Source organism: Watersipora subatra, chromosome 4 (assembly GCF_963576615.1).
Source record: "Watersipora subatra chromosome 4, tzWatSuba1.1, whole genome shotgun sequence".
NCBI classification, from domain to species: domain Eukaryota; kingdom Metazoa; phylum Bryozoa; class Gymnolaemata; order Cheilostomatida; family Watersiporidae; genus Watersipora; species Watersipora subatra.
Genome location: NC_088711.1, coordinates 6709507 through 6736908, shown reverse-complemented (window position 1 = coordinate 6736908; position 27402 = coordinate 6709507). Strand labels below are relative to the sequence as shown.

General features: G+C 35.3%; 2 protein-coding genes across 3 annotated transcripts; one reads left to right on the top strand and one right to left on the bottom strand.

Annotated features, from left to right (window-relative positions):
• LOC137394578 (stomatin-like protein 1) lies at window positions 1-9458 on the bottom strand. Of its 2 annotated transcripts, none has more exons than XM_068081310.1 (10): window positions 9344-9458; window positions 5752-5970; window positions 5390-5499; window positions 4888-4954; window positions 4676-4758; window positions 2629-2838; window positions 2284-2339; window positions 1829-2010; window positions 1422-1625; window positions 1-473 (listed from the first exon to the last, which is right to left on the bottom strand). In XM_068081310.1, exons 2-10 carry the CDS (start codon window positions 5921-5923, stop codon window positions 253-255), a joined length of 1305 nt encoding a protein of 434 aa, XP_067937411.1. In that variant the 5' UTR covers window positions 5924-5970; window positions 9344-9458; the 3' UTR covers window positions 1-252. The 2 variants fall into 2 exon arrangements, with proteins under 2 accessions (XP_067937411.1, XP_067937412.1); XM_068081311.1 differs by having other exon boundaries at window positions 1422-1616.
• A 140-nt stretch (window positions 9459-9598) lies between these two features.
• LOC137395212 (4-trimethylaminobutyraldehyde dehydrogenase-like) lies at window positions 9599-26226 on the top strand. The gene is made up of 10 exons (XM_068082057.1): window positions 9599-9694; window positions 10253-10455; window positions 10574-10719; window positions 11404-11533; window positions 12415-12659; window positions 15986-16190; window positions 17006-17122; window positions 22434-22528; window positions 24551-24780; window positions 25729-26226. Exons 2-10 carry the CDS (start codon window positions 10299-10301, stop codon window positions 25940-25942), a joined length of 1539 nt encoding a protein of 512 aa, XP_067938158.1. The 5' UTR covers window positions 9599-9694; window positions 10253-10298; the 3' UTR covers window positions 25943-26226.
• The last annotated feature ends 1176 nt before the right edge of the window (window positions 26227-27402 follow it).

Here is a 27402-nt window from a genome sequence, read left to right as displayed (position 1 = left end):
TAGACCTAAGCACAGTTATATTTTCTTATCATGACTCATAAATTATGTATGAGAAGGTACTGACAAATCAAACAGTACAAATAATTGTCACAACTTAAAACACATAAAAATTATTAAAACTAGTAACATGTGCAAACAACTAGTAATATATCCCAATGTTTCAACCTCAACACAAGTTGGGATAAAAATTTTGATTATTTTTCTATCACACATTTTCTTAGCGTTCATCCACTGCCTTCCCAATTAGGAATGCTAAGAATCTGTCGTTGCTGACACAGAAGCTATAGATTTGACCAGCTCATCCAGTTTCATGGCACCTGAGATGTCTCCAGAGATCTGTAGAACTCCAGACATGTAAGCATTGAATGGCGCAAGACTGCCTGTGAACATGCGCTGCATGTCAGCGAGTGAGACAGTAATGCATGTATCAGCTGGACCCGCTGGCGGCTCTCCTGATCCGCAGTCGCCATCACCTAGGTAAAAACAAATTGAAATATCACGGATGGTTTTGAACAATTTGTAGCAGTCAGATAGAGTTGAATCTTCAAAAATATGAAGCTGTGTTTGAGCCGTCAAAATAATTTCTGATAAAAATCCTCAAGCAAACTCAGAATAAGTTGAGTTGGAGTTTCCAGTCGAATAGAGTTACATAGCTATGTCAGTATTCTTCATGAATATAGCTACATAGCTATGTCAGTATTCTTCATAAATAGAGTTACATAGCTACGTCAATATTCTTCATGGATAGAGTTACATAGCTATGTCAGTATTCTTCATGAATATAGCTACATAGCTATGTCAATATTCTTCATAAATATAGTTACATAGCTATGTCGGTATTTTTCATAAATATAAAAAAATTCAAGTATACATTCAAAACACCACTACAACAGAGCTATAATGGTTGATTAGCAAAAAAACTCAAAGAAAGCACTGAACAAAAGCAAAATATGCTTGTTGGCAGATTAAACAAAAGGTCTATAATGAAAAGCTAACATTATGTTTCAAACTCAGAGATAACAGAATTGTCTGCTCAGCAAGCATACAGACGGTACAGAGAGTTGAGAAGAAATTTAGATAAGAAAACATAGGAGTTCACCATTTTGAAAGAAAAGGTACGGCTAAAGGAGAAGCAAGACCTAGAAAACCAGGATTTGGTTTTTAGTTTTTTAGGTCTTGCTTCTCTTTTTAAAGTTGCTATGTTGTTGATCTCCCACCAGCAATAACCATAACAAACTACAAGAGACCCGCCCATGATGTTGCTATGTTGTTGATCTCCCATCAGCAATGACCATAACAAACTACAAGAGACCCGCCGATGATGTTGCTATGTTGTTGATCTCCCATCAGCAATGACCATAAACCAACCAGCTTGTAAACTTTCAACAATTGCTAGACAATTGCCTTGGAATAGAACTCACCATGCTTGAGGTCCATATAGTAGACACCAGGGTCATCTCCTTCAACGATGAACTTATAGACAGTGCCAACCCTTTGAACCAGTTGTTTGTTAGAGATAGCCTTGACAGCTGTCAGCAGGTCTTTTGGTGTTAAGGTGTGTGAGAGACTCGCTAGGGAAGATGCTTGTGTAGTAGTATCCGGGACTGGATGGTTTTCTGGAGCAACTATGAATTGTCATAGTTTCACAATTTTACCGCATAGTACATTTACTGCAGTTTAAAAATAGAATATGCAATATGATGCATCGGCAGATAATATGAAGTATAGCGCTGCCGAGAGTAACAATAATAGAATAAGATATTATTTACGACAATTTTGGCAATGGCACAATACTATTAATGAACAGGCAGCCTTTGTATTCACATACCTCTGGAAGACGTAGGCAAAGCTGGTGCCATGGAAGCGAACATGTTAGCAAACTGACCCATTGGAGAGCTACTCACCGATGGGTCTGTTTGCTGGTCAGCAAAAAGCCATTGCTTGATAGGGCCAATCACTTGGCTAATTGCATCCTCCTGTTCCACCCTCATAATTCCCTTGAGGCCGGTTCTGAGAGAAACAGCTCTTTTAAAAACTAGTCAGAATAGCCAGCCGCAGGTACTTAGACCAGCAGTAACCAAGCAATTATTGGACCAACAATATTATTTGGCTTGTATGATATGCAGACACGATCAACATGAATACTGTAGCCAATTACTTAGTTTATGACAGCTGATAGATGGTATAGGAACTTGCATTAGATGCTGTGGAGAGACAATAAATAACCCACTCTTTGCTTAGACCTGCCATGAGAGAACAACTCTTTAAAGAATTATAACTTACATTTCAAAGGAGTTGACTGCCACGCCCCATGGAAGAAACGTCTTCTGCAGCTCATCCTAGATAACAGAACAGACTACAGTAAACAGAACAGCATCTATATATCAGGCTGTGAGGGGGTTATGGAATCTGTAAGTGGAATTACTGAAACAATTACACAAACACACAAATCAGCCAATCACAAACACTATTACTTTATAGCCCTCTCATATATAGGCTACGATACTGGAACAACCATTTTTCCAGATGTGTATCTATCCTAGAGAGCAGAGCTAGCTTACTATTGACACTCTCACATGTTTTCAGCAATAAGATTTGGGACTCAAATGAATGAGTTATTCAGCTAACCTTGAGCTCTGAGTTAATAGCCTGCACACTAGCTGTTTCAGTCAGGTCCTTCTCCCTTGTGCTCCGTATGTATTTACTAGTAAGTGTCTGGGCTGTGACCCTCATGGTATGATATATATCTTGGGCAGCAAAGCAAGTCTTTTCCGCATCTATTATACGATACCGGAGTATGCCTCCCAGCTCAACCAACAGTCCATCTGATGTGAGAGCCTAATATATACACATGGAGTACCTCATGAGTACAACAATTGGATAGAAGCATGAGTGAGACTGCTTACTGGAGGAAACTGAATGCTGTCATAGAATGCTATCATAGAATACCCACTGCTAAATACCCATAGACATAAGAATTGCACACATTTCCCATCATTGAAATGTCTTTATTAATTAAGGGTATAGAAGCAAAAAATAACTGCAGTGGTAACAAGGGCTTGGAATATGTAGCAGACATGTTGGTCTAGTCATGACATTTGCTGCTGCGGAGTGGATCTAACCAAGGTAACCATAATCAGGGGAGGATCTAGTCAATGTGACTATAGCCAGGGGTGAACCTAGTGAAAGTTACTATAGTCAGGGGTGGATCTAGTCAAAGTGAATATAGTCAGGGATGGATCTAGTTAAGGTGAATATAATCAGGAGTGGATCTAGTCAATGTCAATATAATCGGGAGTAGATCTAATTAAGGTAAATATAATCAGGGGTGGATCTAGTTAATGTGACTATAGCCAGGGGTGAACCTAGTCAAAGTTTCTATAGTCAGGGGTGGGTCTAGTCAAAGTGAATATAGTCAGGGATGGATCTAGTTAAGGTGAATATAATCAGGAGTGGATCTAGTCAAGGCCAATATAATCGAGAGTAGATCTAATTAAGGTAAATATAATCAGGGGTGGATCTAGTTAAGGTGAATAAAGTCAGGGGTGGATCTAGTCAAGATGACTATAATCATGAGTAGACCTAATCCCTAGTCAAAGTGACTATAGTCAGGGGAGGACCTAGTCAAAGTTACTATAGTCAGGGGTGGATCTAGTCAAAGTGAATATAGTCAGGGATGGATCTAGTTAAGGTGAATATAATCAGGAGTGGATCTAGTCAATGTCAATATAATCGGGAGTAGATCTAATTAAGGTAAATATAATCAGGGGTGGATCTAGTTAATGTGACTATAGCCAGGGGTGAACCTAGTCAAAGTGACTATAGTCAGGGGAGGACCTAGTCAAAGTGACTATAGTCTGGGATGGACCTAGTCAAAGTGACTATAGTCAGGAGTAAACCTAGTCAAGGTGAATAGAATCAGAAATGAATAATCTATACTGTATCATTCACAACTAATGACAGGAATATATGTAAACACAACATGTAAGCATAATGTAAACACAACATCCAACTTTTTAGTTTTTATGATGATGATGAACTAGGCAGTCACTGATGCTATCTACTCAAACAAACATTTAACACCTTAACTCGGTAAGCAAATGACTCTAAAATCTTTAAAACTTTTAATAGGCATGTGCTGTACTGCAAGAAAGAATTTTTGAACAAAAATATTTTGCTTCAGAATTCAGAATATTTTAATTATCATAAGATTGGAAGACACATCGCACCTGGCAGCTACTAAAACTAACAGCCACTAAATGTTGTCTAATCTTACAAATGTACATGTAATTAAATTGAAAAGTTATTATAAATGAAGGACTTTTACTGTCTCACATATAGATTGTAACTTAACAATAACATTGAAAATAAAGAAAAAAATTGCTGCCCTAAAATAATTTTAATAACCAAGCTGAAAAGCTAAAATGGCATTAAGAAGTTGAAATTTTAGAAAATATTTGACACTTAATTAGAAAAAAAACCAAGTGGGGACAACCACCATTCTATTGAAGGGAGATTGCAAGTTATGACACATAATATCAATGAAGTACTTTTGAACTTTTGTTGTAGGCATATCAGCATCGTATTAAAGGTATGCAATCTAAACCAAATAGATAGCGAAACATGGCAGAGTGAGAAAGAGGCAACAACTCCTAATAAACTTGATGAGGCTCACCTTTTGTGGTGGTATGTTGAACTCTCGTAAGCTGGTGCTGTATAGTGTTGTTCTATCTACGCATGGAATGACCATAGTCAAGGCTAAAATAGATGAGATACTATGTTAGTCCACTACCAGCTAAGAGCGCATCTTGAGACTAATAACGTGAGTCATTATCTAGTTTAGAGAGGTTCTAACTCAATGATTCACTAAACTGATGGAGGACTTACTTGGGCCTCTAACACACTTGATGATCCCAAGCCTAGACTGCACAAGCTGCTCATCATCCTTCACCTTCTACAATGAATACCACACTTGTTAGGATCACTACTCTGTATGGAGTAAAAGCAGTAGAATTATATACTCTAGATCCCGTGACAGAAGAGCGGAAAATGGAAAAGGAGCGATTGCTAGAATGGAATGTCGGCTGTACTCAACTATTACTATAAATAGACATACTGGTACAGATCTAAATGTGATGCTAAGGAGGTCATCAGCATTGCAACAATGACTAGATCTTATTAATTATTGATTTGGCATAAAAAGGAGAGAAAGCCTTATTTGGGAAAAATTAAACTAAAATTGAAATGGGAGAGAAAAGCTAAATTGTGCCGCCAGTAGCAGGTACAACAGCCCAGTATCCACCTGCCAAAACAAGGATTACAGTGTAAATCACTATTTTGGAAAGTGTATGTAAAAAAGATAGCCTGAGTGCCATCACATAATACATACCTTGATAACAAACCAGACCGACACAGGAAGTGTTAAGATGATGAGTAGAGCGAATATAGTCACAGCACTCCAATATAAAATCTTTACTCCAACAGTCTTTCGTCCCAAACCTAAAGTTACAGGTTAGAAAATTATGAAATGCTACCCGAGGGCTACAGAATGTGCCAGAAGAGGTTAGAGAGTTTTGAATAGAAATATGTAGCAACATTGAGTAGAAAACTACGGTTGTTTCCATAAATACATACAAACATATGTGATAGAACTGGCCTTAAAATCCTTTCTAAGACCAAACCGAATACAAAACATATGGCTGTATTTTTACCCCATATAGCTAAAGGACACTATTTATCATAGCTTTTTACCTCGTTCACCCTGAATATCAAAGTCAGCCGGCATCAATGGTTTCCTGTATTCAAAGATAGAGTGGTAGTCTTTGGGGTTTGTGGAGTGATAGGTGAAAGGAGAGGAGTAGTCAAAAATAGTAGTTTCACTTTCGTTTTGACCAATTTGGCTATACTTTACAGAAGTCATCATAGAGGCCTCAATGTGGGCAAAATTTCATCCGCCTGTGTTTTCTGTCACTAAAACACAAATAAATGACATATTATACCTTAAAAGTTCAATTAAAACTAACCCTAAAACAGTAATGATTGACAACAAAAAACCCCAGCTAAAAAAGGATAGCAGTTTTTAAAATCACATGCTGGAATGTTTTCTTACTGAAATGAAACGTGAGTAGGTTTTCGCTGGGCAAGAGTTAGCGGTATGTGTCTGCGTGCATGAATGCATGGTGTAGTCTTGCACAGTTGGTTGTACACATACATAGATGAGGGTGATAAATACATGTATGTGTGAGTCTATGAAAGTGTGTGTAGGCAGTAAAGAGAACCTGCTGTAACACAAGCAGTTGTTTAGATGATGGTTGTGCGATGCGTGATCTAAGCTACATGTAAATGCTAAACATAGCATGCTAACAGAACTCACAATACTAGCACTTCAATTACAGGAACAAGATGGTTAAATAGTCATAAAACCTTAAAGTTAAATCGCAGAGTGCCTTGCCGACTATATATGCATGATATAATCTGCTTTGACAAAAAACTTTTAAAGTCATTTCCTACATTTTCGGAAGCGGCATGAGCTTTTGGAATTTTATCAAAAAATAAACTTCATGTTAGAAAGTAATAAATAACTTTAAAAATCATGACTTGAAATTATTGCGGAAAGAGCGTTCTGTAGGCATTATAGTATTCTAACTCTGGAAACGTGAGAGCAATTATATTTCTGTTAGACTCAATTGAATGGCAAATTGTAACTAATTATTTGGATAGTGCATAAACTGAAGAGAACAACAGTCTTTTTTTAAAAATGTGAATAAATGTGAATAGTTGTGTGATAAATAGCTGTCTATGAACATATGTGCAAATATTTGAGCTACTAAAAATTTGCTCTAATACTTGCCGACAAATTTTAAGTTTTGCCTCCACATGACTATACAAACACAGTACAAACTTGTAGAAGACTTAGAGCGAGAGGAAACTAGAAGCTTTTTTATTGAGCGCAAGTTTATATTTGATAGCAGATCATGATTCATCTTCATTTTACTGTTTTAGCTGATATGGTATGGCGCCTTACAGTGCCTCGCGTTGCGCGTTCACAACTCGAGTTGTACAACTCGAGTTGCACAACTCGAGTTGTGAACACGCAACGCGACTTTTCAAAAGTAATGTGCAATATATTGGTATTACGGTAGCATAACCATAGATCTGGTTATATTAACAATGGTACATCAATAGGCACCTGTTAGCTAATAGAAATTAAACTATGTATGTATGTACTGTAAAACTAGAACTAAATGGCGAATTATAGTGTGCCGAGTTTGCAACTCGAGTTGTACAACTCGAGTTACACAACTCGAGTTGTACAACTCGAGTTGCAAACTCGAGTTGTGTAAATATAACTCGAGTTGTGTAAATATAACTCGAGTTGTACAACTCGAGTTGCACAACTCGAGTTCATCAAAACCCAAGCCGAGTTCTTTCAACAACAACTTGAGTTCAACAACTCGGCTTGAGAACATCTCATCATTTCATTTTGTCTAGCTACAGTATATTTATATATGGAATTTTTTTGGTGCATCATTAAACGTCGTTGACATAATTTCTATGTTTGTTTATTTTCGGTGTTCATTCAGTTTCTTGTCAGGCTCTAGAGAGATAACTCTTTTTCATTTGAAAAAGAAGGGGCCCAGCTCCCACATAGATTGTTTTTTAGTTTGCTATTTACATTCTACAATTGTTTTTGTCTCGTTATATTTATAGAAACAAATGTACGCAAATATCGCCAATATATATAATTTAAATGTGTATATATATTTAAATTATTATTATTAAATTCCTGTAAATGTTCTGTAAATGAGACACCTCAATTACTCACTTTGCTTTCTTTACGAACCCGTGTTAGTTTTGCGTAACACAACTCGAGTTCATCAAAAACCCAGCCCGAGTTGTACAACACGGGAACTCGAGTTGTACAACTCGAGTTGTGAACGCGCAACGCGAGGCACTGTAAGGCGCCATAGATATGGACAGTTCGGACGTTAGAGTTTGCTTATACAACTTTGCTGTCACATAAAGGCCCAAATATTAAAGTGCTATCAATGCAGCTTTATTAACTAAACAATTTAAACAAAATATCTTTCAGCTTGGTTACAAACTGATAATTTGATAATTCACCAATCTTACCAAACTAAGCTAGTAAACTAAAAACGCAGTCCTGACACTTCTTTCTAAAAATAGAAGCTTGTACTTTGTAACACAAATACTCATTACCTTCTGTCACTTCATGTGACCACTAAGCTAGCATAGACAAGTGTGAAGTAATGAGAATATCTGTACATGTGTACCTCTCACAGCTACACATATAGACATGCTGAACATAAAAACCTTTTTGACCCGATTCAATTAAAAAGTCAGTATGTATTGATGGGGAAGTCAGCGAATTAAGAGGGCAAGTACATCTAACTCAGGCTATTCTACTAAATATTGGATAAATACTTGTTATGTTTTCAACTTTAGCGGTGAAACTGGGCTTATTATCTGTTGATTAGTCTGGCTCAGTTCAAATTAATAGACAGGGTTTGCCATAAAGTAACTCCGGCATATTATCAAAAGTGTAGTAATCCAAATGCTTTATGCATTCTAGTTGGTCATTCCCAGGCTAGTAAGATGCTAAAAATACACACTTGGCTTTGTAAGAAACATATTAGATAAGTTAAAGAGTATCTTCGGTATTCATGTCAGTAATGATGTGTAAGAGAACAAACTCCACTAAATTTCTGAGATAATCCATATTAGCCTCAGCCAACAAACAACTCTCTCAAAACAAACTACAGCAACAGGTGCAGACTTTAAATAAAGAGAGGAAGTTGGAATCCCTTTCCTGGAAGCGTACTTATAACTGATAAGTGCTTATGAACAGATCATGCAAGACTTGTGCATGCAAGACAACAAAACATGCATTTCATATTTCCTTAGACATGTTCTTAGCATTAAGAAAAGTAGTAAATGTGTCTAAAGGCCAAAAGCATGCAAAATGAAACAAAAATATAGTATTAATGAAAATGGCAAACATGTTCTTTTGATATCATGTGCAATGCAAATGTTTCCCAAAGAAGTTACAAAAGTTTTCTATAACACTATTTGCATTCACTTATAAGATAACCCTTTTGAAACAGGCAATTGAATTATTTTCCAATAAAAATGAGCCAATGCCACTAACTACGGACACAAACAACATCAGTACTTAAGCATTTTGCAATAAATTAAGTCGGCAGAAAAAATTACAACAGAGATGACCGAATGCTTATTAAATAGTATAGGTTTTAGCGATAAAATGGAATAAAACATTGAAAACTATTGTATATGTTTGAACATTCTCAGTATGGCAACATACAAACAAAGATAACCCTTTAAAGAGTTCTAAGCCCATTCAATATCCAACTGATATCTACAGTTTTACACCAATATTAATCTTGAAAGTCGATAGCGATCATCGTTGTAGTTATTTAGTCTGTTACCTACCAAGTGTATGCTCTAAAATTATAATATTATTTCATTGGACAAGCGGAGAATACGCAAATTATAATTGGCTATTCTTTTGTGGCGCTACAGTGCTAGTGCTAGCTCAGAACTACTATCAAGCCGGAAACAGATATTGTGGGCGGCTGTTCGAAATACGCTGCAGCGTTATGATATAAAATCGTTGCGGATTATCGTTAATAATACAAAACCACGGATAAAGAGGGTTAGTAGTGCCAGTAGTTCATAAATTCTTCTAGCTATTCTAGCATCAAATATTTCATCATGCTTATTTGCATATGTATTAATTACCAAGAATCGTTTTGTTATTTTTAACTGGCACTTTTTAACCTACAGTAAAGAGAGATCCAGTAATGATATGTAGCAGCTAGGAGTTGATTTTTGGATTACATTCGTGACAAATTTTTTGATATGCACACATAATTAGGTTTTAACTTACAGGCTTTTGCTGAAATTTAACTTTTAAGTAAATTGGTTATTGTGTGTCCAGATTTTTGGTTGGGTTTGAGATATATTTTAGATTTCAATTATAGACATTTGTAGTTGATATGTTAACAAAGCAATGTTAGTTTTAAATTTTTTATGCCGTTGGTATTTAATCATGCGTTTGCACAGCTTCTGTGGGTCACAGAGAAAGTCTGCTTTGAGTACTTCCTCTGACATAGAGCAAGGCATAGATGTTTTTGACTAAGCATTTTAATTGAAAGCCTATTTAATATTAATCTGCTGGTATCACGAAATATATGTCATCTTTTTTTTGTAGCCTATGTCTTGAGGTGAAATTTGTGTAGTTCTCTCAAGCATTCCTAATGCTGCTAAGAAAGGTACTTCGTACCCATCAAAGGGGGAACAGATATATATCCTCCAACAACACCCTTTTACCATTATCTTATGTCAATGGCAAAAAGCTTGATCAGATTACTTCTACTCAGTCAAACCTGCGTCCGCTCATTAACCCTGCCACTGGTAAGTTTGTGTCACCGAGTGATAGCATACTTATCTTTATAAAAATGCCTTGAATTTATAGAGATAACCACCAAGTTTGATGTGTTCATAACATATGGCTGCTATACTTTTAACACAGGCCAACATATCGGAGAGTTCTATGATAGCTCCAAAGACTGTGTCTCTGCTGCTGTTGAAGGAGCGGTTAAAGCCTTAGATGTCTGGAGAGCCTTAACAGGTTTTGAACGAGGAAAACTTTTAAAAAAGGCTGCAGATTTAATTCGAGTATGCATATACGTGAAAGATGTGCTTAAGTTTACTGTAGTTTTTCATTTTGCAAAATTTTTAATTCACTGAAACTAACTATTCAACTTGTAAAAATTAAACCATTATAAATTCAAATTCTTTCAAGCCAACTTTTTATTTATTTCATGCAATACTTTTCAAAAAATTTGATTATGAGTGTTCCATTTTATTTAAGTCAATTGGTTTTGTATCTGAGTAAAACTACTGTATAGTTAAATGCTATCTAAACGGCATTATGCAGCTTTGCTTTGTCCTACTCACTGGAGCTCCCAACCAATCACCAAACAAATATTTTAGCCCAATGTATGCATCACACTGAGGTTTATCCAAAAGTGCAATTTTAATTTTATCAAATAGACTGTGGTTTGCTGATTACCTATAGCCTGCACCACTTGTCCTAGCTTGTCATACCACCATAGACTATCCTGATGCTATTATTGGTATGCAAAAAGGCAGTGGTGCAAAAAGCTAGCAGTTCTATTTCGGAAAGATTTTGTCATAAAAATTGTGATATTTTCTTTTTTCATCTGTGTTTGCCATTCATCTTTCAAATATTTGATCAATAACTGTACTATCTAAGCCTTATGAGTTTGAAAACAGTATTGCATTGGCGCTGAAGTTAGATTCTTTGTTTTTTAATGTGTTGAAACGCTAAACATTTAGGGAGACCACGTAGCAATCACTGAGATGGAAGTGGAGGACACTGGGAAACCAATATGGGAGGCCCGTATGGACATCCTTGGCTGTGCTGATAGCATGGAGTTCTTTGGAGGTGTAGCAACTACTGTAAAGGGTTAGTGATGTCATGTCATGAAACTCATAATATTTATTACTTGTCACATAAGTTTGAGTTTTTATTCCTAGATTTTACAATGGATTAAAATCTCTGCAGAAATCTTTTGCTGTTATTTTTAAAACTGAAATCTGTGACATTGGATGGTGGAGGGGCTTTGGCATAATAATAAATTTAGAAACTTCTTGTTCATGTCATTTGTGCATACATATGATTCCCTGTAGCTTTTTATGGCCTTTGCTAACTGACTGGCCAAAATAGTTTTTGGATGCTAGAAAGTCTTACTTTAGCACTTTTGAGGAATACAACACCAATCATATCTGCAGTATAACTGTGGCTCAGGATTTATTTCTAGACTTGGTATATCTGATCACAAGCGCGAGTTCTACGCACTGGCTATAAGAACTAGCCGCTCTATCTAAGCCTTACTTCTGACATCCACTAGACAAGAGGGCCTTGTGTACAGCGTCTCAAGATAAACAAACCAAACCACCTTTCATACCTTGTATTAGAACAGCAACCTGTTTATTATGTTTTATGATATGAACTTGGTTCTGGTTGGCCACAGAGTTGACCTAGAAATAGCATGATGTAAATTACTCATATGGAGCTTAAAATTATCATTTTGAGGAAAACCACAAATTTCGAGATTAGCACTACAAATACTAGCCCTTAACTTCACACATAATCTCTCATTTTGTCAATTATATATCACAGAAACTGGGGCACACTGTCTGGCTGACTCTGTCTGACTGGAGTCGGTAAACAGGCTTTTTTATTTCGACAGGAAGTTAGCAGGCTTCCAACCACCAGCTTGGGAGCTAGATGAACTATGCGGTATTTCATACTGGTTTCTGTATATTTACGTTGTATGCTTGAAGGTGACCACATGATGCTAAGCAATGGAAACTTTGGCTACACAGTACGAGAGCCCTTAGGAGTTGTGGCAGCTATTGGCGCTTGGAATTACCCATTTCAGATGGCATGCTGGAAATCAGCACCAGCTCTTGCCTGTGGCAACACGCTAGTGTTTAAACCTGCCCAAGACACACCGAGAACAGCTGTGCGTTTGGCTGAGATATTGACAGAGGCAGGATTGCCTAATGGCGCATTCAACGTGATTCAGGTGAACAAATTGTTTACTAACTCTGCAGTTTAATCAAAATGGAAACTTTGGTATGCAGCAAGCCATGCAAATAACAACTGGCTGTTTGCCACTAATAAATAACCCAATGTAATCATATAACATGGTTTGACACCGATGTATCCAATGTTGTCATTACTAGCGGTGCTGAGTTCTCTCGATTAGGTGCACTAGGGCAGAGCAAGTTCTAGATTAATGTTAATGACATTCCCACTCGCTGTGATAAAAAGGCCTTTACAAGTTGAAACATGGCTGGTATATTAATTACTCTTCACGTCTTTGTAGTTAAATTGCTTTTTCAGTCTCAATATTGGTCATCCATATGATTATGTGAACATAGAAACTGCTGACTGTTTGACAGTTTTCAGAAAAATCCATATAACCATAATAACTTATGTTACCATGTCTACTCGTATAACCACAATAGCTTTTATTACCATGTCTACTCATATAACCATAATAACTTATATTACCATGTCTACTCATATAACCATAATAACTTATGTTACCATGTCTACTCGTATAACCATAATAACTTTTATTACCATGTCTACTCATATAACAATAATAACTTATATTACCATGTCTACTCATATAACCATAATAACTTATGTTACCATGTCTACTCGTATAACCATAATAGCTTTTATTACCATGTCTACTCATATAACAATAATAACTTATATTACCATGTCTACTCATATAACCATAATAACTTATGTTACCATGTCTACTCGTATAACCATAATAGCTTTTATTACCATGTCTACTCATATAACAATAATAACTTATATTACCATGTCTACTCATATAACCGTAATAACTTATGTTACCATGTCTACTCGTATAACCATAATAGCTTTTATTACCATGTCTACTCATATAACCATAATAACTTATATTACCATGTCTACTCATATAACCATAATAACTTATGTTACCATGTCTACTCGTATAACCATAATAACTTTTATTACCATGTCTACTCATATAACAATAATAACTTATATTACCATGTCTACTCATATAACCATAATAACTTATGTTACCATGTCTACTCGTATAACCATAATAGCTTTTATTACCATGTCTACTCATATAACAATAATAACTTATATTACCATGTCTACTCATATAACAATAATAACTTATGTTACCATGTCTACTCATATAACCATAATAACTTATATTACCATGTCTACTCATATAACCATAATAACTTATGTTACCATGTCTACTCGTATAACCATAATAGCTTTTATTACCATGTCTACTCATATAACAATAATAACTTATATTACCATGTCTACTCATATAACCATAATAACTTATGTTACCATGTCTACTCGTATAACCATAATAGCTTTTATTACCATGTCTACTCATATAACAATAATAACTTATGTTCCCATGTCTACTCATATAACCATAATAACTTATATTACCATGTCTACTCATATAACCATAATAACTTATGTTACCATGTCTACTCGTATAACCATAATAGCTTTTATTACCATGTCTACTCATATAACAATAATAACTTATATTACCATGTCTACTCGTATAACCATAATAACTTTTATTACCATGTCTACTCATATAACAATAATAACTTATATTACCATGTCTACTCATATAACCATAATAACTTATGTTACCATGTCTACTCGTATAACCATAATAGCTTTTATTACCATGTCTACTCATATAACAATAATAACTTATATTACCATGTCTACTCATATAACCATAATAACTTATGTTACCATGTCTACTCATATAACCATAATAACTTATGTTACCATGTCTACTCGTATAACCATAATAGCTTTTATTACCATGTCTACTCATATAACAATAATAACTTATATTACCATGTCTACTCATATAACCATAATAACTTATGTTACCATGTCTACTCGTATAACCATAATAGCTTTTATTACCATGTCTACTCATATAACAATAATAACTTATATTACCATGTCTACTCGTATAACCATAATAACTTTTATTACCATGTCTACTCATATAACAATAATAACTTATATTATCATGTCTACTCATATAACCATAATAACTTATGTTACCATGTCTACTCGTATAACCATAATAGCTTTTATTACCATGTCTACTCATATAACAATAATAACTTATATTACCATGTCTACTCATATAACAATAATAACTTATATTACCATGTCTACTCGTATAACCATAATAACTTTTATTACCATGTCTACTCATATAACAATAATAACTTATATTACCATGTCTACTCATATAACCATAATAATTTATGTTACCATGTCTACTCATATAACCATAATAGCTTATATTACCATGTCTACTCATATAACAATAATAACTTATGTTACCATGTCTACTCGTATAACCATAATAGCTTTTATTACCATGTCTACTCATATAACAATAATAACTTATATTACCATGTCTACTCATATAACCATAATAATTTATGTTACCATGTCTACTCATATAACAATAATAACTTATATTACCATGTCTACTCATATAACCATAATAACTTATGTTACCATGTCTACTCGTATAACCATAATAGCTTTTATTACCATGTCTACTCATATAACAATAATAACTTATGTTACCATGTCTACTCATATAACCATAATAACTTATATTACCATGTCTACTCATATAACAATAATAACTTATATTACCATGTCTACTCGTATAACCATAATAGCTTTTATTACCATGTCTACTCATATAACAATAATAACTTATATTACCATGTCTACTCATATAACCATAATAACTTATATTACCATGTCTACTCGTATAACCATAATAGCTTTTATTACCATGTCTACTCATATAACAATAATAACTTATATTACCATGTCTACTCATATAACCATAATAACTTATGTTACCACGTCTACTCGTATAACCATAATAACTTATATTATCATGTTATATTCAAGTTGGTAATATGAAATAACTATCAACTTAAACTCATTTAAGTTGGCTGATGAATTTAAGCACTTGATGCCTCTTGACTTAACTTAATTTGCCTGATGAGGAATTTTTATTAGATTTTTTAAGATAGGTGCATTGACCACATTGCTTAGACGTCCCATATTCTTGCGTGTGCCAAAACAGGTGCAGCTTATCCCCGTAGCTATAATCAACTCTAAAACTTTAAGGTGTTGTAGTTATTCTAAACAGTAAGTCTTTAGGATTCAGGCAACAATGATCTTTTCTTTACAATTGGTAATAGTTATATTTAGGAGTTCCCACAAGTATATTTCTGTATCTAGGGTGCTGCCGAGACGGGTTCACTACTCACAAGTCATCCAGATGTGAACAAGGTTTCATTTACTGGAAGTGTTGAAACAGGTTCAAAGGTCATGTCTTCATGCGCTGCTGGCATAAAACATGTCACCCTCGAGCTTGGTGGAAAATCCCCAATAATAATATTTGATGATGCAGACCTGGATTGTGCTGTTACAGGAGCCATGCTTGGTAAGTGAGTTGACATCTTTTGCCAGTCTATAGTTTTGGTGACCCAGTCATTTTTGTACCATCAGCGCCAGTAGTACCACCAGTGTAAGCAGCACCGCCATACCACCAGTGTAAGCAGCACCACCATACCACCAGTGTAAGCAGCACCACCGGTGCACAAGCAGTACCATCGATGTAAACAGTACCATCAGTCATAATAGTACGTTCAATGCCACGCACCACTACAAGCAGTATTACCAATGCGAGTAATCCTATCACTACACATAGTACTACACATAGTACTACACATAGTACTACACATAGTACATACCACGAGTGTTTTTGAAGATCTTTTTAAAGATTAACTTTTTTAAGAAGGCACTTTTGAATAAAGTTTTTGAAAGTTGCAGTAATTACACTACTCTAAAGGTTTATTTAGTCTCACTATCAGGTTACACATCTGTCCAACACATAGTGTGGAATACTAACTGCTATATTCGGTATATACTCTGAATTAGCTGATTATATGTTTGCATCCTTCAGGGGAGGCTCAGCTGATTTGATTTAACTCACTGATCTAGTCTATCTTGGTTGGCCACTAAAGCTGCATGTCGAATAATTTATCATCTGAAGTATCTTACGAAATTGAAAAAAAAATTCTTTTTTGTTAAATTAGCGCTAAATCAGAGGTGGGTATATAATATTTGATTAAAATTGTGCAATTTTTCTAATGTATGGCAAGTTATTTTACATTAACACTATAATAAGCTATGTACATGTAAATATCATATATTTAGTTCATGCATTCAGTTCAGTACACGTATTACTGATTACAGGTAACTGGCTAGCGCAAGGTCAGGTTTGCTCCAATGGAACTAGAGTCTATGTTCAACGGAGTCTCATGAAGTCATTTTTAGAGAAGCTCATCACTAGAACTAAGGCTATGAAAATAGGTATGTAGTTTGCGCTCTCCAGATGTCTATGTCGTACACAGACATGTGGATACAGAAATCCCTCGCTACTTCGGGGTTTCTGTACTTCGTGAGGTAAAAAATATTCACTGAAAAAGTGAAAATGAAAAAATGAAATGAAATAAAGTGCTCAAAGTACATTTAAGTAAATTACATTCTCTCTCATATTCTTATCTTTTCGCGAGCATCATGACAACAGTTGTCGTGATTTACTGTTTTTCTGTTCCATTTTGTGAACTGTCAAAGCAAAGTGCTTGTGACATCCTCTATCACACTTTTTAAATGTTTTTGACCCTGAAAGAAGATGAATCCCTTGAACCCAACAAATAGAAAAAAACACAATTAATAAAAAAGTGAACTTATTAGATATGAGTATTGGTTTTTGATTTTCGGATTGTAACCGTGGAGAGGCGCCGGTCACGATTAACAATGAAAAATAATAGATTACTGTAGGTAACTCAGTGGACATGCCTATGAAGCAAAATCTCTATCTCACTTTATATCTATAAATCTCAAAGTTTGTCTTTTATTGACATGCCCAGTTATAGTGATTATATTCTTGCGATGAAAACTTCCCACTGTATTGGAATTGAACTTGCGATGATTGCAATTGCAGGTATGCAAACAAGCGCACCTAACCACAAGGCTGAGCCATTCTTATCATTTCCATTGCTCTTATTATATACTGGATATGCTTTAGCGATAGCACATGCCAAATGTGCACTTTTTATTATTAATATTACCGTTTGCGTTTTTTCTTAACAGCTAATTTTTTACCATCACCTATTTTTTTAATTTGTAATTTTCAAATATGCCATTTCAAATGTGCTGTTACCCTCATATTTTCGGTTTCGGTAATCTGTGAAAGTTAAATGCTTTTCACACGGACAATTGTATTATCTGGAGTAATAATTGTCTCTACATTCTCACTCCGTTTTGTTAGACAAAACAAATTCGATATTTCATTTTTACTTTTGTGCCAGTATCGAGAGGTACCGGTATCGTTCATCAAAACTTTGAGTACAACGAGCTTCTACTGCAACAGTAATCTTTTTTATACACACACTTCTATGTGCTCATTGTTTATATGTTCCCTTAGTTTATTTCAACTGCACAAAAACACTTTCCTCGTGGTATGAAGTTTAAAAGTTAGAATGGTAAATGTTGTATATATGTTAAATAAAAATAAGTTTTTGTGCAAAGTCTTTTTGACATTATTCATCTAGTACAGTCTATAAATGCGATCACAGGCATACTAGTGCACTATCTTTGCTGCCTAGCCTTTTGACTCCCGTTCCCGTAATCTTACGGGCTGAGAGCGCAGTCTCAGCGTACCAAACCCGTAATTGCCCGTCAGATCTGAGTCTTCGATACGTATTTTTTAAATTCATTTATTTATTTTAAAAACGGCACTAAAATTTTTAATTAATATTTTTAGGAGTTTTAAAAGATATCACACTACTATTTTGAGGCAGTAATGAGTCCATTATACGCATGTGCAAAAAGAACACGTTGCTAAAAGTTGATCGTTCTTTTTGGAAAGCTTATCATCATGAACGGACGCGATATTTCAAACGCTGCTAAAAAGATTCGTTTACAGGAAGATATCGACTGGTATGAAAGTGAAGCAGAGGATTTCAGTGCAGAAGAATATGAAGAAGAAGATGAAAGTGAAAAAGAAATTCGACAGAGTGAATCGGAGTACGAAAGTGAGAGTGAAACGGCCGGCGTTGAAGGAGGGAGTCATGACGGATTTCAGAGAGGAGCTGATTTAAAACCAAAAGAATTACATTTTGCTGACAGCCTGGCAGGAGTATAAGTTTGAATTCTTAAACAGGTAAGTGTTTTTATTATTCAAAGCTTTTTAAACATCGGCCATGATAAATGTTTTATTTAACGAAACGAATAAATATGGCCTTCAAAAACATTGCGATGCTTCGGAGCCTGTTGATGATAAATATTTGGCGAGTTGCTTGTTTAGTTTTGCATATAGGTATTTTCAAAAAGCCTACTCTATTGCCTTACTGGTCCACATTCCTTTATTATCTACGCTGATTTTTAATCAGTTTATAAATTGAAAGAAAATTAGGAGCAAGTTTACACTTTATTGACAATTTTGAAGACCCTGCTGGCAATAAATTGTTCAAATTAAAAAATGTTTTTGCCATGACATGCGCCTGGTTCTATCCTGTTTTTCTATCTGATAAATTTATATTTGTAGATGAAAGCTTGCTGGCATAGAAAGGCTGGCTCAACTTCAGACAGCATATTCCATCTAAAAGATCTAAATTTGGAATTATGTTATTTGCTTTCCATTGCTGTCTCTGGCTATGTGCACCAATTGTCTGTATACATTGTCGATGAGCAAGCTGATTGCACTGGCAGCGGAGGCAATTTTGGAATATCTTTGTGCGAGTCATGTTTTGATCCTTACCATGCTAGCTAAATTTATTTACAAATGGTATTTTATTTAGTTTCTGCAAATGCTTCACTGCTTTGTATTGCTAGCTTTTGTACATACATTTGCTAATCTATTGTATTAGTTGTGCATTGATGTGCTGTATTTGTTGCACACTGCCATCTTCAGAGCAGCAGTCTAATCAAATAGTTCAGTTCTCATATTGTTCTGCAATCTAGCAGTCCGTGATTTGCTGTTTCTGCTCATAAATGTTGCTTCCTGTCTTTTGCTGCTTCACCAAATGTGTGAATATAGGCTCACGACTTAATTCTTCTTGCACACATCCAGTTAATCTTTGCTGCAGCACACATGAATCTGTGCAATGACTTTATATGCAAATTTTTTACATAAATCTAGTCTCAAGAAATGCATAAAAATTCAGAGCAAAAAATTGTAACTGCGCATATATAGATGTCTAGCTGCAAAGTTTTTGCAAGCTGTGTAGAGGAAAAAATCTCATTCTGCAGGAAAATGTCTCAGCTTCCAGATGCATATTCATTTGCAGTTTTGTGCCAATTTGCACGAAGGTTGGAGCAACCTTGTCGGATGACTGTCTTGCGCTGCTTATGGACATGGCGTCTCGAGCTTTTCCAATGGCGCTCCCGCTATACATCGGAGCTCATAACTCCGCTTTCAATGCTCTTGGACGACTAATTTTTTTTGCAAATTGTTGTGAACATATGAATCCATGCAAGAATTTTTTATACAACATTGCCAATTGCTTTTAGTGAATATAAAATACAATCGAAAATGACGTACTAACATAAAAAAACTCGTAGCTTCAACGAATTGCGACTCTTGCAGGTAAGCAAATACAAGCTAACTACATTAAAAAAGTATCAGCTTGTAGAGAAATTTCTCAGGATTCCGATGCATGTTAATTTATGTAACTACCTCAATTTTAAAGAAAATTGATGCAGTTTTTACGCAGTGGTGTCGAAGGCTCAAATCGCCATAGTAAATGCACTGGTACGCTGGGGAATTTCCAGCCGTAAGCCCGCGGTCGCTAAAGGGCTAGGGGAGCTTACTAATTAAGGGGAAGATGACTCTTTATGTTGGCATCAGACACACAATTTTAGTATGAGTGGCTAGACAATTCAGTCACTTGATGAAGAATTTCAGCTTGGAAGGCACCAGATTCATTTCTGGTTGAAATGCTTTTTCATGGTATATTCACTCTTTTGAAGTATGTTAAACAGGACAAATACAACTCTTTCCATTACCACATTGACCACATAACTGGATTCTGTACCACTTTCGATAACATACCTTTGTGGTGGTATTTCTCTTTGCAACTTAGTTTAGTCGAAATTAGTATAATACATTGGAGACAAGGTGAAAATGCATTGTTGTATTGTGATCTTTGCGATAAATAGCGTTTGAAGTATACGTACGTAAGTATATGGGAATGGCTTTCTGCCATTCCCATATACTTTATTGAGGGGAATGGCTTTCTGCCATTCCCATCAAGATTATAATACAGTGTAATAATTTCTGGTTTGACAAATATTGTATAGCAATGATTCTTATTTCCGTTCATCTTATATCTATTGAAGTACCTACATTAAATGCATTGTACCTCATTTGTCTTGCTGTCAGCTAATCTATTGCATTATGAAGTTGAAACTGGCGTTACAACACGTTGGATTTACTTACGAGCTTTCTTTGAAACTCAAGTAATGAAAAATAACAATAAGTATTAATAATGAGGAATAATTATAAGTGATAATAATAAGTCTTTAAAACAAAGGTATTGTCATTGCTCTTAGCTAAAGAGGTGTGAAATCACAGCACAACAGATTTACTAAAAAATAGTATTATATTACTAAGCTTATTACTAGTTTATTTTCCATCCTCTCTATTTGTGAAATATCAAGTCAAAGTTGAGGACTTTGACTTGATATTCAAGTCAAAGTGTTAATCAAGTCATTGGTGAAGATCGTAGCTACAATAACCTCGGTAAATATTGCATATGAGCCAAGTGTGATTAGTTCTGTGCTACCTGTAACAAAGTGTAATAAATATGATGCTACCTGTAACAAAGTGTGATTAGTTTGATACTACCTGTAACAAAGTGTGATAGGTTCGATGCTACCTGTAACAAAGTGTAATAAGTTCGATGCTACCTGTAACAAAGTGTGATAAGTTTGATGCTACCTGTAAAAAAGTGTAATAGGTTCGATGCTACCTGTAACAAAGTGTAATAGGTTCCATACTACCTGTAACAAAGTGTGATAAGTTTGATACTACCTGTAACAAAGTATAATAAGCATGATACTACCTGTAACAAAGTATAATAAGCATGATGCTACCTGTAACAAAGTGTAATAGGTTCAATGCTACCTGTAACAAAGTGTAATAAGTTCAATGCTACCTGTAACAAAGTGTGATAAGTTCGATGCTACCTGTAACAAATTGTGAAATACTGGAAATAACATGTCAAGATACCTCAATGTATCTTTCAGTTGCTGTAACTGTAATACATTCTCGGTTCAGGTACACTGACCTGTAATTGAGGGTGAAGCATTCGTTCATCCTTTTTCCATCAGTTTTTTATAATAATTTTACATGATAATTTTAACACACGTTGTGAGTTTAGTTATTTGCATATCTGTTTTTCAGTTTTTTTCTTTTTTCAATTTTAATAAGTGCAAATGCAATGGTGGATTTAAAAGTACAAATGCAATGGTGGGTTAATAAGTACAAAAAAATTGGTTTAATTAGTCTAACAGTACCTTTTAATATTTTATTGTTGGTCTCAATTGCTTTAGTTATTGAAGCTGGTGCACTGTCTTACTTCCTAATAACTTCTGGTATTCATCGTATCTTGCTTAGGGAATCCTATGGAAGAAGACACCAGGGTAGGCGCTGCAATCTCTTCTGCTCACGCCGAAAGAGTTCTGGGCTATATTGAGCTAGCACGGAGTGAGGTTAGTCAGTCTATAATGTCATGGTTAATAAATCATGTTTCCGCTATATTAACTTATTTTGAGCAAATCCGAAGTTGTTCACTCTTGTTCAATCAGTCTAAGATAATAATAAGACAATTCTAGTCTGCCATCACAACATGTTAGAGGCTATGATAAAGACTTCACGAAAATTTTCGTGAAAATCCTTTATAGCTGGTCACAAAAGTAGAAGATACTGAAGATAATTTTCTCCTCTTGATTTGAATTAAAGGCATGCTTTTGGAATTGTGTTCACTTTTGGTTCTCCATTTATATTAAAATTTTACAAAGTCCATACAAAGTCCATACAAATATTTCATAGTTTCTTGATGTAATTGAGGTAAAATGGTGCCCCAGAATGTAGCCATTGTTTTGATAACCTGATTAGCCTAATGGAACGTCTGAGGACTTTCTTAAAGCTTACTCATATCATTAAAAGTGAAACACTGTTTTGGAGGAGCATGGGTAGGAAGAAAAGAAAGACAAGAATGAATATTAATAGTGTTGTGGTACTTTTAGGTGTGCGGAAAAACTAAATTGTTAATAATTGCGTATTCGGGTGCACAGACCAATCCGCTGCTTTGCGTAACACTGAATATCTGTTGAATCTAGTACTTCTGTTTGTCTAGAACTCCACCAACTTTAACTGGTCAAATAAAAACACTTCAGTTGTTATATGTATAAATTCTAAGAAATCGTGCATTTCGTTTAGATACGCTGCTGAATTTGTTCTCGATTGTCATGAACATTTATTTGCATATCACATAAATTCATGGTAGGCGTATTTTATTGGCAATTATTGCTTTTTCTGCAAATAGCTGTATCCTTCACTAGTGTTACATGCTACGAATTGTTGTCATATTTATCATCTTCGTAGCATGCTAATGGTTTAAAACGTTGAATCTTTAATTCTTCGAAGCGATTCAAACCTCTGTTTCAAGGGGGAGTATTTTTGAAAACATCGTATCAACAACAAAGTACTGCGTATGATGTAAACATCAATATTCGTATTATTGCATAAATCTTTGCGATCTGAGGTTGGATTTTCATCGTCTTCATTAGTGACGTCCTTACAGCATCTCTACGCAGCCCTGTTTTTAATGCACATGTTTCAAAAATATTATCCGAAATAAAAAATATTAACTCCCAAATTGAAATAAAAATTTCCTACACGCTTTGACATTGACATTTGACCTTAAACGCATTTTAGGAGTGTCAGCCGCAATATAAAACATGCTCCCGTTGTAGCTAAAACGCGCAACAGACTAATATAAAAAACGTGGATTTGCGCGACTATTTCTTAGTAGCTACGAATAATTGGGAGTTGTGCGACCACTCCTTCGTATAATGTAAATACCTCCTCATTCCACAACTTCGAAGCTCAAAATTTCGTAGAGTGTAATACTAGTGCTTATTTCTGTTAATTGTTGTGCAAACCGCTGTCCATGTCTGTTTAATTGTCATCTAAATTATAGATTAGCATGGTAACAAGAGCGCCCATGTACTCAATGTAACCACAACTTGCTCATAAAAATCAAATTTTCAAATTATATTTCCACAGAATTACGGAGGATATGATAACCGACATAAGTACTACCACCTAGCTAGATTTTCTTCACATATTTGGTTTACTATACATAGTGTAGATATTGCAACAAAGAGTTGAACTGGGTATTTCATAGTTTTTTGTTATAAATATGTCTTAGTGAATGTGTGTTTATGCTTGCACGAAAGTTTTTCTTCACCTACCGGTATACTATGTAATATGTACTGGTAATTTGTTTGCAAGCCATATGCATTAGTACAGTCACATAAATACCAGTAACATCAACTGTTAAACAATTGAATTATTTTAGTGTATTTAAGCACCTGCTAATATTAACAGTTTGTTAGGTTCAGACGCTTCTGCTAATCAACTTACAGCCAAAAGAATTTCAACTTGGGCGCTGGCCATCAGCCTGATTAATCTACTAGCTAATGAGCCACATCAAATTCCTTTGTCAGGGTGCCAAGGTAGAATACGGTGGTGCGAGATTTGTGCCAGCCGATCCTTTGCTCAAGAATGGAAACTTTCTCTCACCCTGCATTCTCACAGAGTGTACCGATACGATGAGAGTTGTTAGAGAAGAGATATTTGGCTCTGTGATGTGTGTCATGCCATTTGATAGTGAGGAGGAGGTGCTTGAAAGAGCAAATGATACCAAGTTTGGCCTCGCTGCAGGAGTGTTCACGAGGTACTCATGTACTATTTATTTTGCGCTCTAAACTTATAAATAGTTGCACAGTATGCTAAAGTGTAGGCGAGAAGCTTGAAGCTGTGCCACAACAGAATAGCATCTCCGACTAGAAACAGTGAGCTAGGCACAGCAATAAAAGTTTACATCATGCGTCTAACTTCCTCGCAACTCGGTGTAAGCTGAGAAGGGTGCGTGTTTGTACAGTAATCCCTCGATGCTTTGCCAGATAAAAATATTCATTAAAAGATTCAAAATTAGAGCAAATAAATTAAAAAAACTAAAATACATAATTCTCTCTTTAAATATGCTCTTGCCTTGTGAGATCCCTCCGCGAGTAACAGCATTCCATTGTAATAGCATTCATCGTGTTTCGCCGTTTTCCTAATACGTTTGCAAAATGTAAAAGTACAACGTGCAATGCTTTCCATATTCTTCATCATTTCTCTAAAATGTCCTCGACACCCAAAATTGTCTAATGAACCCAAGGAAAAGAGAAAAATGTTTACGATTAATGAACAATTTACTGTATTAGAAATGAGTTTATTAGGTTCCATTTCGTTGATTTTCACTTTAGTCGGGGTGAGGTAGCGATCCTGATTAACTGTGAAAAATGAGAGATTACTGTATAATCAACTGACGATTTATTTGTACTGCTTGTATAGTCATTAGTGCTGATTCAATACAGACTGTAGGTATGTATTTCAACACAAGATATGACCTTTCTACATTGTCAACCTTTGCATTAAGCACAACAGCATTTATAATTGTTGTTTTGCAGGTTAGAATTGTTTTTAGCATTATTGTTTGTGGAGAGATTAACAGTTAAGCTTTTCGGTTAATATGTCCTACGTTTCTATTGCAATGTATTGATTATGAGATTAGTACCGAATGATTTTTGGGTTGAATCACATTTGACATACCATGTTTCTATTTATTTTATTTTAGTAACCTGTTCCGAGCTCATCGAGTTATCTCTAAGCTGCAGGCTGGCTCCTGTTATATTAACAACTACAATGTCAACCCTGTAGAGATTCCATTTGGTGGATACAAGCAATCAGGCATTGGCAGAGAATGTGGGGAGTTGTGTCTACAGTATTACACCCAAAGCAAATCGGTTTATGTGGAAATGGGTGATATATCTGCCGATGCACCATTCTGATAATTGTTCAGTCGGAATACTAACACCTGAGCTGCATTCTTCTACTATTAATATTTCATTAGTATTTGATGTTACCACTTGCAGCATTTCATTTATTTTTCTCATATGTATTATTTGGTTTTATGAAATATTTGCTCAATCTTCTCACAATATTGTTGAACTTTTAAATTTGTTTTTAAATTTAGTTCACATCAAGATCATGGTGTCACAGTTTCTAATTGGCTGTATTGAAATAATTATTGAAATTGAAATGTTTTAACAAATAATATTGCCACTATGTTCAAGCCTCAGCATTGTTTCTGATCAAAGGGTTTTCATGTAAAGTGTCGCGCTGGTTTCTAGTGCCGGAGTCTTTGATTCTTCTAGGGAATAATCTGCAATCGATAGGATAGAGCACATTCTAAATTGAGACAGAGCGTTAAGGTTATGAACCATGGTATTCCATTATTCATACTGTTTTATAACGTGACCAAACTATCTTTAGCTATGAAAGATCATAGCTCACTAATGCTTTCATTTTACAAAAGTTTTTTTTATATTTAACTGCGTATAATACGTAATTGGCGTGGAAGTCATCGCTACATATGGTAACTCCTAGACACCTTGTTTATCGGCTTGATAATGACATACCTGGAAGGATACCTGTTAGGTCTTGCCTTTGTATCAGGCGATGTTCCAAGTACGTAGCCAGGTATTCAAATATGGCCTGTTTGTCCTTAAACACGCGTTTAGTTGCCTTATTAACCTCGCCATAGTTGCTTATTTTGATGACGGCATTTGAAATGTCATAAAGAATATTCTGGAAATTTGCTGGTATTCCAACCTTCCTATCTCCACCATACATGTCTCGTCGTGACTGATGGAGAATCGGATCAAAGTTGCCACCTGAATGACTTTTCCTGCTTTCATCGATGTATTCCTTCGGCAGCGGTTTTGGACAGATCAGGTTGCGAGGCGAAGGAGCATATTGGCGGGAATTATCAATCTCGATTGGCCTCTCTGTTGTCTCATGCTGTTGGTCATCGGTTGAGAGCTTGATGAGATGAGGGTCATCCATCGCAGACAGTTTGTCCTCTTCAAACTTACCAAAATTTGGATTCTCAGCATACTGGTTAGAATCATTTTCAGACGACATTGTGAAGAGCTGCTGTCCTTTCTAAAACAATTTCATAACACCAGATCCTTGTTAGATAGTCCTAAAAATCTTTATAGTTCCAAGATTTCAAAAGATCCAAATGTAACTAAAGATCCTTGTTAGATGATATTATTGCTAGCAAAAAAGTTTTTATTTTTTCAAGGTAGTCATGAGTTTTTAGATAATTCTGATTTGAACATCACTGATGTGACAATTACTGATACAGTTTACAGTAATTGTTAAACAAATAAATCACAATGTGACTTAATTAGCCTTTTACTTCCTTTTACTTCCTATGCATTTCTCTTGCAGTTGCTGATCGGCT